The sequence below is a fragment of the Agelaius phoeniceus genome, chromosome 1 (genome assembly GCF_051311805.1).
Source record: "Agelaius phoeniceus isolate bAgePho1 chromosome 1, bAgePho1.hap1, whole genome shotgun sequence".
Taxonomy (NCBI): Eukaryota; Metazoa; Chordata; class Aves; order Passeriformes; family Icteridae; genus Agelaius; species Agelaius phoeniceus.
The window spans coordinates 68,799,034-68,813,301 of record NC_135265.1 but is presented as its reverse complement, the minus strand read 5'-3'; the positions used below and the strand labels follow the sequence as shown (position 1 = coordinate 68,813,301).

Below are 14,268 nucleotides of genomic sequence, written 5' to 3'. Positions count from 1 at the left end.
CTTGCACCTGCAACTCTAAATTCACCCTCCTTTCCAGATCTTCATTGCTGTTCTCTCTGTCTGAAGAATTGGAAGTTGTCTCAGATGGTCTCTCCCAGCCCTTGTGTGGCAATTTCCTTTTCATCACTTCACTTATGTTGTACAGAGAGGGTAAGGAGATCCACTTGTCCTTTGAGAGTCTCAGTGATACTTTGGATCAAGGACCTCCTCTCACTGTTTTCCAGCCTGGCTGCTTTTCACAAGCAAAACAGCTTTCCAGGCACTGGAGATAGCATAAACCTGTCACTGTCTGCTGTGTCTGCAAACTTTCCCTTTCTGAGAGGAAAGGAGACCACATCCCTTCACATGAGACCCTCTCACCATGTCAGATAGCCAGATTAAAAAAAAAGGAACAAAAAAATTGGAGGAGAAATCAGCTCTCCACTTTGGTCAATGTGCATTTGTACTCTCTGGTCACCTTTTGTTCCTTTTATGCTGCATGTTTGCAATCTAATGCAAGGATTTGAAACCTATGGCTGAAGGTCAGACATAGCCTGAAAATTAATCTCTCATGAGCTGTGGCCACTCAGTTTTTAAAGGCATGACTGCTGGCTTGCTTGACAGCCTGAGCTCCTGGGGTGGCCGGCCAGCAGTGATTGAAAGAGCAGCAGAGCTGTTGCCCAGAGGGCAGAGTCCACCCTGGCCTCAGGGCTGGAGGATGGCACTTGGGGAGGTCCCAGAACCCGTCTGCTTCTCGCAGCTCAGTGATTTCTCTGCGAGGCTGTGAGCAAGCCTCTTCCAGAGCTCTTGTGTTCTGCAAAATGGGGCTAGAAATAGAAATTTGTCTCATGCGCGAGACTTGCCATCTGTTTGGGAACCTTGGTAGCAGGTTCACCAGATGAAAGTGAAGTGTTGAAGGCTTTGTATGGGAGGATGAGAAGGTGTATGTGTGTCTGGGGGGGCAGGTTGGGGTGGTAGTCTTGCAAAGGTTCGTGCAGCAGTTGTGAAAGCAGCCGAGGGGACTGGGAGCACAGCCTTGGTTGAGATGCTGTGAGTGTTTCCAGCGTGCCAAGTTGGACATAAAGCTCCACACTCAGACTCATAGGCCAGTGAGTGGTAGGTACTTGGTAGCTTCATTATGGGCATGCAGCCTGAACCACTTTAGAGGGAAAAACTTATTTTCAGAAGGCAGAGGAATATTCACTAGGAAAATGAGCTTTCTTGCAGCATGAATTGGCAGAGATCGCTAGTCACTTTCTAAAATCCTGCTAGTTTACATTTACAGATAATTATGTATAAAGAACTAAGTTATATTAACAGTTGCAGAAGAAATCAATGAAGATATTGCAGAGAATTGTGATCCCAATGAGGAAATTAGCTGCAGAAGAGGAGGAATTGTTGACAAGCAAGAAGCTTTTCCCAGTAAAATACCACTGCCACTATTAGGAATGCATAAGGAAAAAAGATATATATAACTCAGGACGTGAGTGAGTTGTCTGGCTTAGGGGAAAAGGTAAAGGAGAATTGTTTTCTAAAAAGTTATTTTTAAGAGGTAAGCAGGTCTTTAAAGCACAGGCAAGAATTCTGCATATTATGTTTGCTAGCACAGGGAATTCAGCAAATGAGCAGCAAACCCAAAGGGCTCCATCCCAGATGATAATTCTCAAGCAAGGAGTACTTAAGTGTACCCCTGGGCCCACATGGAGAGATTGGGCAGGGACTTCTGCGACAAGTGCACTGCAGAGAAAGAGGAAGAATAATCAGCAAAGGCCATGGTATAGACTGGAGTTATCAGAAAAATATTAACCCTGTAGAAAGTGGTCAAATCCTGTTATTGCTTCTATGAACCCTTAGCCTGATTATTGCCATGTGACACATTAGGTCATTTCTTCACAGTAGCTCTTGGAAAGCCCTTTATACATTCATGAATAGGCATTGAAAAAAAAAAAAAGTAAGCCTCTTTCTTAGCAACTTGATACATTCCAAAGGGCCAGGGCTCAACATCCTTGGGTAAGTGAGTGCTTTGAAGATGCCTGAAGGTGAGTATGTGTGTGCATGTGTGTAATGCATTTGTGGAGACCTTGAGCGCACTCTGGTTGATGGTGCCCAAGCATTTAAATGGAATGACTTGGAAGACCTTTTAAGATAAAACAACTGCAGGGAAAGAGTTTTTGAAATGAAGAGGTGGCAAGAGAGAAGCACTGGCTCTTGGGTTTATGGTGCTCTTGCCTTTAGACCTCGGTGCCGGGCTTTTGAGTTGTTTGGGATCTCAATAATGTACTCAAGGCTACTGAGTCAAACAGAGTTAGGCTCAGACCTCAAAACTATTACAGATCTTCCCATCAAACCTCCAAGGGACCAGTTTAACATTCAGGCTACAGGATATGTAATGTACTTTACCACAAAGTTGATTAATTTTCGTATCAACAACCTGTATACGTGCTAATATTTCAAAAATCAGTGGATCAGTTTAAAGGGAAAATTGTAGGCAATACTTTAGCATCATTATCAACTGAAGTGACTGACTCAGAGGTAGTAGGAAACCATCAAGACTGTGGCAATAGAACGAAACAAGCTTTTAAGGAGGTAGAGCTGTGGCTAATTTTGAGTGAGAGTCATCAAAACATCACTATACATACTTCTAGGATGCCAAAAATTGTCTAACTGTGTTGTTCCACATCACTCGGAGCCATTCTGGATCAGCCTCCAGTGTAGTGAGATGCTTAAGATGACTTACAGAAGTGTTGAGAGAGGAAACAAGGTGAAAAGTGTTTTCAAGGCTGATGCAGTAGTAAAAATGCTGGTCTCTGATGAAATGAGAAAACCTGACTGGAGTATGGGGCTGTTGATTTACTGTGCTTGACGCACAGAAACGCTAAATTGATGTTCTTCTCAAGAGAAATTTCTGAGTCAAAGATGACACAGCAATGGTGTATTCAGCGTTTGCACTAGTATCAAAGTAAATTTATCAAAGACCCAGGATACAAGTATCCAACTTGGGCTAATTAAAAGTAGATCTCGTCGTTGCAATCAAGTACTATGTTTTAGTCAATAAAGAGCACAAAGCTAAACCAAAACCTGATGTAAGCCAGTCCAACCCTGCAACAGCAGCTGCTTTAGATATTACTTTAACCTGCCTTTACAACACAACAAAACATAGTTAATATCGATTCCTTTAAAAGCTGGCACATTATCTATGGTCTTGTATGTGTTCTGATAAGACATGACTCGTCCTGGGAGGGACCATGTGCTTTCACTGAAGTCAGCAGGAGCCAAGCACTTTTTAGTCAGTACCTTTTAAAGACAGCCCTGTATCTCACTGTAAATCAACCCTCACTGGAAGCAACCATCTGGGATGATTGTTGCTGGAGACGTTACATATGGAATAACTTTAACTCCTCTGTCTAATTCTATGTTACATACAGGATTTATAATAACTTGGAGTAATAATATCATGTTTCTGATTTATATATTTTTTGTTAATCCACAGTCCATGTCAAGTCTTTGGGAAAAAAATAACATTTGACTTTTTGATCATCATACAGACTTTAATTTGAAGCTTGTTTATTCTTCCTATCCCAGCTGTAAAACAGGACGAAAAACAGAGAACAGACTTGCACAAAGATGTCAAAAAATCAGCTGCAGCGATACTTTAATCTCAATCACCATCCTGCTCTATCTGGTTGACATTATTGCCTCCCTCGGCAAATGACTGATCCTCAGAAATATTTCCCCCTTTCTCTGACTTCAGGAATGGGTTTAGTTAATTCCTATATTATGGAGCTATTGTCTTTCTTCAGGTTCTCTGATTTTATTCCCATTATTTTCCTTGATTTTTCAGTTAATTTTTGGAAATCTCCTGAAGTCAACATATGTGACAGCAAGAGAAGCAACAACCACATTTCTGAGGAAGATTTGCCTGCTCTTCTCTGTGTTATTTTTTATCTTTTCTGGTGTTCTCCTAGGAAGAGCTCCTGGAGCTAACTTCATTGCCCATGTCTTTTACCAGGAACCTATTAGGGTGGGTTGCAATAGTAAATGTAACCTAGCCAGACATCAACAATACAGCTCAAAACTAATGAAGCACAAAAAATAAAAAAGGAAGAGGAAAAACACTATTATCTTTCATTATTTGGTGTTTCCTCATGTGTATTATTTTCTTTTCAAGGGATGGAGAGGTGAAGAACAAAATCAAAACTCTCCCCTCACCAAGGACTGTGATGAGACCAAGCAAAGGGGAGCAGAAAGGATTTCTGGTATCTGCTGGTATAGGCAGTTACCAAACTTATCTCAGCTACCTCCCAGCCACATCAACCTTTAATTCCAGCATTCAATTCCATCACCCTGGGTTTATGGTTCACCAAAGCTCCAAGTTGGTAGGCTCAGTGTGGGGCTTATGATTTTCCTGAAAGCCCTGATCTGACTGGAAGATAGAAGTGTTCAACTGCCCAGATATGCAACATCAATTAATATAACAAATCATTAAAATAAAAAATTACAATAACTTAACAATTATGTCATTGTAAATTTGGTTACTGCAGTGGCCCATCACTTCAGCCACTCCAGTCCCACTGAAAGCAGAATGAGATACTCCCACTTCCAAGCTGCCAGCACAGCCAGCCTGCCTCAAGCTTCTGTTACCACAGATGTTTCAGAAGGGGGGATCCCACCACCAGTGCAATGACCACAGATACCCTGAATCTTGGCCAGGAGTTTTGCCTTCTCCCCTTCAGCTCTCAGACATCCCCTGCTTTGTCCTTTTGTCGGCTCTGCAATGTGTCTCAGCTTTCTGCCCCAAGTTCAGCAAGGCCAAGGAAGCAAAGAAAGGACTGGGGTAAGGGGTCAAGGAGCACTTTCATCATCAGTTTAGTCTATGCTTTGTTTCTAAGCACCAATTTTCTAGGTACAGGTTTTGTGTAAAAGAGACCCATAGGCTGAACAAATTGTTGTGGATAAAAAGCACCCAAGAAGGTGTCTGAGCCATAAAGTCCCTTTTGTGCTGCAGGAAGAGACATATTTGTCTGCTGTTTGTTTGACCAGTGATATAAAGGAACCAAGATCCACTTGGTGACAGGAATTACAGATTCAGAGAGTGGCATAATCAGTTTTCCTGCTGGCATGTCTGTGTTGTTCTAGATACAGCCTCTTATGCCTCTCTCCCTCAAAATTTTTCCTAGCTGGATTTGTTTCCTGCTATGTAAAATTCACAGGTAGAGGTTCTTTTACTTTACTAAATTCCTACACTCCCATCTAAAGTCTGCTTTTTTTTTTTCGTTTTCCTCAAAATGGTAGCTTTTCCTGTTGCTTAATCTCACACTTTCATTTGTAACCACAGTTGGATGCAAGTTAATTTGCAGTTTGATGATGACACTTCGCCATTGCTGAGTCTCTGAACGCAAAGGTATTTTTTTTTCCTGGGCACCAGTTATGCTGATGAGGTCAACAGAGCTTTGGGAATAGGTTTTATTACTTAAAAGCTCTTCCAGAACTAGCTGATTGGAGCACAAAGTATTGTTTTATATTGCAAAAGCTGTGGCTACCTAACTTAAACCAGTTGAAAGGCAGAAAATAATTTATCAGTATGTTGCAGTGGGGTTTATAATGGCCCTTTGCAAAGCTTATCTTAGTAAAGGAAAACGTCTTCCTACAAGCTAAACTGTTTAGGCAGCAGAGGCTTTGGAACATCATCTTTATAACAGTCCCTAAATTAGCTCAACTTGTTTGTTCTATAAAGGACAACAAACCCAACAAACTTTTAAGCAAACAGCAGGGCAAACTTTTCCAGCTGCAAAGGGGATTTGGAGGCAGTGTGCATCACTAGTGAAGTGCACAGCATTTGGTTAAAAGGAGACCAGTTCCCAAAGCATGCATCTTGCTACAAGCACAGATACAGCCAGATCAGCATAAAGATACTTCTAGGGATCACACAGCATTAGTGTGCCACTCTGGAGAGAGCACCATCCATTCCTGCTGATACAAAACCAGACCTGTGGGAGACTAGAGACTTTTTTAATTAAAGCTGGTCTACCAAATATTCCTACCATTACTTCTGAAGGTGCACTTTTTGTACCTCCTGTTGGAGTGAGCAGCAGTGATGTGAGAACTTTTGTACCAGTACAACTACACAGAGAAATAGTGAATGCTTCCATGCTCTCAGATTACATTGCCCAGGCAGATCTTTGCCATGCAGCTGTCACAGATGTTGAGCTCTTGACCATCCCTCACATCTTCTGACCAGTAACATGTTTTTGAAAAAATTGTTTACAGTGTTTTAGTTCGTGTCACAGTGATCTGAGAGCACACATTGGATCAGCTTTTTTTTTATCTGAGTTGACTGAAGAGTGAAGAGTGATTGAATTGAAGAGTGCAACAAAAGTCTCTCCAGGGGCTCACAGCCATTCAGACCAGAGATGGCAAGTCTAATATAAACCCTCCAAAATACAGTGTAGCTATTGGGAACTCAGTGCCAGCAGCTTCACTCTAAATACCTGTTCCTATAAAACTTACTAATGCAAATATAGCTGAAGAATGTTAAAACTGAGTTACAGCTCACTGGATTTACCCCTTAGTCTCTGAGGTTTTTTCTATGCAGATGTCTGAAGTTCACAGCAGCATTTCACTATTATTCTGCAGGTTATTTCCAAGCAGAGGAATTTTGTAATCAGATAAAACAACCTTTAGAGCACCATACAACCACAGAGATTCTGAGACATATTTACTTTGAAGAAGGGCAGCATGCAGATAACATTTAAGCACATCTCATAATCCTATGAATCTACATAGTGATGAAAGAGATCAGTTGGTTTTCAAATGTTAATGCCCTACTTACTGTTCATACACTGCTGTAGAAAGGTGACCTGTGGTCTTTTCAAGGGCAGTCACACTTCTCTGACAGAATAGAGGTATTTCATGAAACAATGCATGCACAAAATGTGTTCAACCTTTATGGTACAGATCTTGCAACAAGGGCTTGTTTTGAATCTGTTTAAACCACAGCTGAGTCCAGGTTTAACTTAATGAATCTGGGTGCCAAGAGATCCACATTCTCCCTGCAAAGGTAGGCCAGTCACTCATTAGCAGTGTCCTTTCAAAATGCAGATGCTTAAAACTGCTGTGTTTAAATGGTACTTAAAGTCACATAATGCTGGGAGAAGTTCAGAGGAGAGAAACAAGACTGGTTACAAGCTTGGAGGAGTTTACATGCACAAAATGACTGAGGTAGGACTCCTAAAGTGAAGAAGATGTGATGTGGGTGAAATGCAGTTCAGAAGTCTATGAAACTATAGGTTCCATGTTGGAGAGGGAAGAAGGTCTCTCTGATTCTCCCAGTACCAGAGATACAGGATGTCAAAGGAGGTCAGTGGGAGAATGAGGTTCAAAGTAAATACGAGATGTTTGATTATATCTGTTGATAGCACACTTGGGAATTGCCTTGGTAGATGCCAAAATCTAAGGAAGCTCTCAAAGACCAAAAAAAAAAGAGCCACCAAAGCTACTGAACAGAGATTCTATGTTGCATTTGTGCCCAACCAGGATAGTCCTGTTGCATAAGCAAAATACTTGAATGTGCAACACCATTCATTGCTACTACAGTTTTCACTAGACCAGATGTTTCCCACTCCTTCCATTAGGGTTGTCATGATGCATTTTGATTGCTTGAAATTACAGGAAAATACATTAAAATTAATACCTAAATTAAACTCTATTCTGTGAACACACTAGGAAAGAAAACAGACACTTCAAACTTTGCACAAATCAGTCTAACATGCCGATTAAGCATTAAGTGATTCATCACTTAATTCATGATGTTTCCAACTCGCAGTTCTCTTATTCATAACTCACAACTCACACAGCAATGAACATAGAAGTTACCAAGTAGACAGTGAGAGTGCTCATTCATTCTTCCTCCCCCATAACTTTGTGGGTGTCCCCTGTTTCACACCTGGAGGCAAAAATGTCTCATCAGTCTGCCTGCTGTTGGATCCACTTCAAAAGATTTTTGGGTAAGCTGATGTATTTATAACTTCCAGCTTGGAAGCTCGATCTACACCATTTCTATAAGTTAGTGGATTCTGAGGAAATGGTCACACAATCAATACAGCAGGATTATGGCTGCAGGGATGGCAAGCTGCAGGTGATGGCAGCTGCATAATGATCTCCTCCCCTCCCCTTCAATCATGTCCTGCCTGTGTGCTGCTGTGGCTTTGAGTGGTGCTTCCAGCATGTGTTAGGGTCTTGTGCCCACTCTGTGGGAGCCAAAACCTGAGCAGGAGCTGCATGAGTGTTTGCAAGGGGTCCCTTTTATTCCCAGGCTAATCCTGCAGAGACCAGACAGGCACAACCCTGTTTGAGTTGGGCTGCAGGTGACTTATGGAAAAGGCTGAGCCCAGCTTGGATCCCTCATAGAGCACACTCATCTCTCCCTTTCTCATCCAGCTATCATGCCGGCTCCAATATACAAGACAATTCCTCTCCTTCCAGTGACACAGTGTACTTTAGACTTTCCTCTTTCATAACAGGGATAGCCATCCTGGTTTTCCCACCTTCTCTCATCTGGTTGTCTTCTGTTGTCTTCCTCTGTTGTCCCATCACTCAAATTCAGCAGTTAGTACCAGCAGCCACAGCCTTCTCCTTGGGAAAAACAAGGGTGAATATGAAAGCAATATGCTGAGAAAATGGCATAGCAGGAAGGAAAGTGCCCAGCAGCAGAAAGGGGTGGGAGACCAGGTGTTTCACTGATTTGGCAGTGTTTATTGATTAGTTTCAGTTCAAACCAATTATCACTGGTAGTACCAGTCACTAGAAAAGTCAATGCTCAGTCACGTTTTCTCCTTTTGGTGCGCAAATCAGATGTGCCATTGCTTGAGAAAGGTCACAGCTTGGTGATAACCTAGCAGCACAGGCACTGGGGCTTGTCAAGATTTTTACCTGTAAAAGCAATTATCTAATGCCCTGGTATCTACTACTGGCTTTTTTTTAGTTTTTGCTGTGCTTTATCCAATTGCATGGCGAAATTCTTGTTGTTGTATGTCCTTTTTGTAACTAGTAGAACAGTAAGTACAGGAAGTTATTCCTTGTAGAATGAACTATTTATGACCTCAAAATAAAATGCAGCATAAAGGTTCAGTAGGATGGGATGGTAACAGGGGCCTTGACGGTGCAGGTGTAGGATGATATGAGAGGCCTCAGGCTACAAACAGCTCACCAGTAGTTAATAAGTGGTTGTCAAAGGGTGCAACATTAGGAGGTAGGTAAGAAAAGTTCTAGATGTAACAAAGGAGACCAAACATTGAGTACCCAACACAAGTAAAATGCATCACGTAGCAAATTAGGATCTGCTGTGGAGCCGAATCAATAAAAAAAAAGAACAAGATGTAGTGTGTACAAGAAGTCTGTAAAAATGACCTCTGATGTATCATAGGGTGACAGGAAGAAATTTTCCGTTGTGCTTATCCCAGTGAAGAGGAAGATAAACTCTCCCCACTAATATCAGACTCTGCTTGATGGAGGACTTGGGACACTGGTGACTTGCTGTTACACATGCCCCCATCCAGATTGGAGACATCACAGGGGCAGTGTAGAGGTCTATAGAAAAGCAGAGAAAGTGGAGAATTCTATAAAGTTTATGTGTACCTAATATAATTTGGACTAATAAATGTTAGTATCATTGTATTAAAAATACAAGAATATAATACCATCCTAGTTATTCCAGCTACTAATAATTCTCTGATTAGATTATCTTTAACAAGACTAACAATATATTCTTCCCAGGTCTGCGTGTAAGACGTGTTTCCATTTGATCATAGCAAGATTTAGAATGTGACAAGTTGATGGCTATTGGAGCAACCTGCCCCACAGCTTGGATGTAACAAGTTGGTAACAAATGAGGTTTGCTTCAGGAGTGACTTGTTTGCATTTAGCATCTCTCAGCTGCTGGACTGTGAGAGCTGTGGAAATCTCAGCTCTGTCTCTTTGCTTTTGGACTGTTTCCTCCCCAGTGCATCTCTGAGCTGTGATGGTTGTGTTGAGGACCTAAGTTCGGCCCTCTCATAAAAGACCCTCAGCTGAAAAACTTGAACTCTATAACTCTTTTCAGGTTCAGAGCTCCTCCTGATCTGAGGTCACCAATCTGTCCTCATTATTTATTGATCACACCCTATAGGTACACAAAGTGCAATCACAGCACTCCCTTCTCCCCCAGTCAGGTTTTACCTGTTTGATGTGACAGCCCATGCACGGGCTGGCAAGTGGCTGAAATCCTAGAAGCCATCCGCATTTTTTCCTTAGATTTTTTGTGAGCATCTCGGTGCACAGTGAGAGGGTAGGTGGTGCCAAGGGCTGCTTACATCCCTGGTCTCTGTTCCCAGCCATCACTTCACTTCAATAGACCTCTCTATAAACTATAAGTAAAACACTTCCTGTCTCCTGGCAAAGGTCATTCAGCTAAGTGCGTGTTAGTAAAATGACTTGAAATATTTCGCTGAGAGAAGCACTCCTTAAAAATGGGACATACGTAAGGTTTCATTAGGGGCAAACTTGTGCCTTAATGGTCTCTGACAAGTTAAAACAGGTTCCAGGGAACCTTTTTCCTGGCACTATTGATGTTCTCGGGAAATCATCACCTTCTCCAATTATTAGGTAGCCAGTTGTTGAAACAGAAGGAAAACCAAAGGAAAACAGTTAAAATTAGCCTGTAATATTATTTTTTCATTTAAATAAATATGAGTTTTTGTCCTTCGCACCAAAAAAGACACATGGCTCAGAAGTGCATTTTTTAATTTTTACAATGAAGATGCAGCAACTGGTGTCTACAGTGCTGCTATGTAGAAGTGATTGATCAAAATGCAGAACACAACACACAAGTGCAATCAGACACGCTTTATTTTGAATTCTTATTACACTGTATTTATAAAATGCCTGGAATAGAAAGCAGGTTTATATGCAAGAGCACAAAATGGATAATTTTATTAAAAGATGTAGAGCTTGGTAAGACTGCTTAATTATCTAGCAGAGATTGTCACCTTGCACTGACAATACATTATTCAGTCTCTTCTACCCCACAGGACTTTGACATGGCAAAGTTTCTGATGTGATCACATAGGCTGTATAAAGTGAAGGTGTGTCCATTCCTGAAGTAAAAGCCCCCAAAAATCTGGTTTTCCTGGATTCTGGGGTACTCCCAGACTATATCAGGTGATATGAATCTTTGCTTTGTTCCCCACACTTTAGTAAAAAGAGCAGCTGCATTTCTCTTCCCCCAAGACTTTCACAGCTGGTTACAGGTCTTGCAGAAGTACCATGGGCAATGTGCAGCAACAAGAGGAGCAGAAGGGAAGGAAGGCATCTCCCTTGCTTTTCACTGAGACCACCAAATGACATGGCCATCCAGTAAAGCCCCAGGGTTTAATGAGAAAGATGATCCTTTTAACTTTAGAAACTCAGCCAGCTCCCATGTGCTGTTAATACCTGATCTGCTCCTACATACACACTGTGGCCAGAGGGGAGGAGTTGAGGAGTTGCTGGGGCTTGTGTGAGTTTCTGACTCTCAGGATACATCTTTATTCCTTTCCCAGATGAGATTCTGTCCCTCTGTATTCCTGGGGTTACTCATGTAACAGGTCTTCATTCTGCTTTAGCCATGATTCTTGGGAACTTTCAGGCACTATTTAATCTAAACTCATACCCATATTTTTAGTTTAAAGTCACCCCCAGCTCCAGTTCAGGACACTGGCTAGGTTGTGGCACTGGCAGGAGAAGATTCTTAGGCTCCCTGCTCCACTCCTCTTTCCTTCACCCCATTTGCCAGCATGGACTGCTCTGGGACAGCAAACACTCCTGACACACTCATGTAGGAGAAGGGTCTACAGGGTGGGTTCAGGAGAGAAAAAAAGGCAGAGAAGAGTGAAGACAAAACATGTCTTACACAAGAGATATGACCAGCAAGTGCAGGTTTTGTGTGATAAACTCTGAGCAGAGGCAGAAAAACTCTGGATTTTCACCCAGCAAAGTAAAGGAACAGCACACCAACTGCATACAGGGTCTGATGAGGGTATGAAGTGAGTCTGTGTGAGTGCCTGCACACATGAGAGAGTAGGAGAAAAAGCACAGGGAAGCTGCAGGACAAAACAAGAGGCTGAGAATATTCTGGAGATAAAACATCCTGAGAGATGCTTCCAGCAAAGTGAGCTCACCACTAACCAGAACATTATTAATTTGTAGCATAAAGCAGACCCTTTTAGCTAGAAATACCTGTTTCTATTGCAGCCTGAATGATCTATGATAACATTGTGCAATTCAGTCTAAGAATTTATAACACTGGGTTCTTTATTTTTTTCTTTCCTTTTCAGTGAAATACCAGGCCTTAATTAAAACTAAAGTTCAGATTACTCTGGCGAATGGAGCTTTTCAAATTCCCTTGCAGCACTAATGCAAAAGACCATAAATACAAGTGAGCTACAGAAATAATATGACCTGGAATTGCCTTTAGTTACATATAGCTAATTTTAAATCATTCAGCATCCAGGTGCTCTTTTATACTCTCCTCAGTCATACCAATTAGTTTGCTTAATCAATTTTTTTCAGCAGAAGGATTACCAAAATAACAATAAGCAGATTTATATCTCTCCATCAGCCACCCCTGATTGTGATATTTTTAAATATAGCTAATGAGAGAAGAAGGCAGCACCTTGGTTCATGGTTTCTGAATCTGGACATTCAGCTCACCATACACATGCCTCAAAGCATCAGAATTCAGGCTTGCAATCAGCTTCCGTAAACCTGCTCGCATTGGGGTAAATTTTACCTCCCAGGTCAATGTAGAGTTCATTTGGATTCTCCTGAATAAAAAAAAGAAAAGTTTCAATATTGCAGTCAGCCAGTGCTCTCAACCTAACACAAAACTAGAGAAACTGAAGGTAGATAAGTATAACATGTCTCAAATCTTTTATGTTTCACTCATTCTCATAAACGTCATATAAATTACTCTCTCCATCTTCTATTCCTCTCAGAACTGACCCTGTTAAAGCCTTTTCTAGCCTTTCCTCCAGGCTAATTTTAAATTTCCAAAATGAATCCATTTTCATCTGCCTCCTGTCACTTCCTCTCATGATCACCTTCAGAATGACCTTCTTTATATCTAACATATATTTTTTCTACTTTATAATTCCATTCTTCCTGTTTATTATAGCCTATAGCCTGGTGGTGATTCCTTAAGTGGTTAGATAAGTCCAAGTGTTCAGGACATTTCTCTGCAAACCCTATGAGATGTTCAACCCCTCAGCCACTCCTACCCTGAACCACCCTGCCATCAGCAGATGGCCTCAGTGGCCCCTTCAGATGACTTCTTCATGTCCAAAAAGCAAGTCAAAATATTCTTGGGAGTCCTGCTGTTGTTGGTTACTCTTTTACATTATGTATGACTCCTGATAACTCATATGTAAAACAACGGCACTCTGCCCTGTTCTTAATTTTTAATTTTTTTTTTGCTAAAATTAAGATGCATGGACAGTCTCAGGTATTGGGTTTCCGTGTTTTCTCAGTGGTTTCACAAGGTTCTGTGTGCAGATTTTAAAGGCTGATATTTATTGATTGATTGATTGTGTTTGGTGGATGCTGGGATACAACTGCTCCAAAGGAAGCAATGGAAAAAGCAGTATAGTGGGGAGCTATTTATGAAAATGAATTATTTTTTCCTCAGCATTAAATAAGAGGGTTCTAAGTTCACTGCTCCTATGTCATATGGCTACAGTGTCCTGAAAACAACAGAACAAAGTGAGAGCAAAGCAAGCCTATTCTTCAGTCACTGTTTCAAATTCTCATCTGATAGGATTTGGTTCTCAGGTGTCATATCATATGCCAGGGTCAGGACAGAAATGTCTGCCCAGGCTTAGCACAAATTGCCACGAGACAAGAAACCTTAATTAGCTCTAAATGAGCTAGCCTGGAATCCTCCCACCTGAGTATTTGTTTCAGTGCAAGTCTGCCCCTGGTAAAATGAGGTATTCCAGCTCCTTTTTGCATCCACAGATAGAGGTACCTTGGGGCATGTACCCACTTTTAGGAAAAATAAAGCAAGCAGAGAAAGATCATATTTTTGTAGTGAGCATGTGCAGACTACTTCCAGCAAGTGTTTTCCCTCTTTTTATCTTTGTTTTTAATGAGAGAGATTCTGTTCCCTATAGCTGGTTGGCTTGCATCTACCAGGTGCCCACTAAAATGGAATTATGATAAACCAATGAATTCAATTGCTGAAGAAAGTAAAATACATTTCAGAGTTTATGGGAATTATCT

At 41.4% G+C, this 14,268-nt stretch overlaps 1 protein-coding gene across 1 annotated transcript in view; it reads right to left on the bottom strand.

The window, feature by feature from the left end:
* Positions 1-10,842: 10,842 nt before the first annotated feature.
* Positions 10,843-14,268, bottom strand: part of F13A1 (coagulation factor XIII A chain) — a 59,442-nt gene continuing 56,016 nt past the window's right edge. The window contains 1 exon segment of the mRNA XM_077181063.1: positions 10,843-12,815. Within this exon segment, the coding sequence (XP_077037178.1) occupies positions 12,671-12,815 (145 nt within the window). The 3' untranslated portion in view covers positions 10,843-12,670.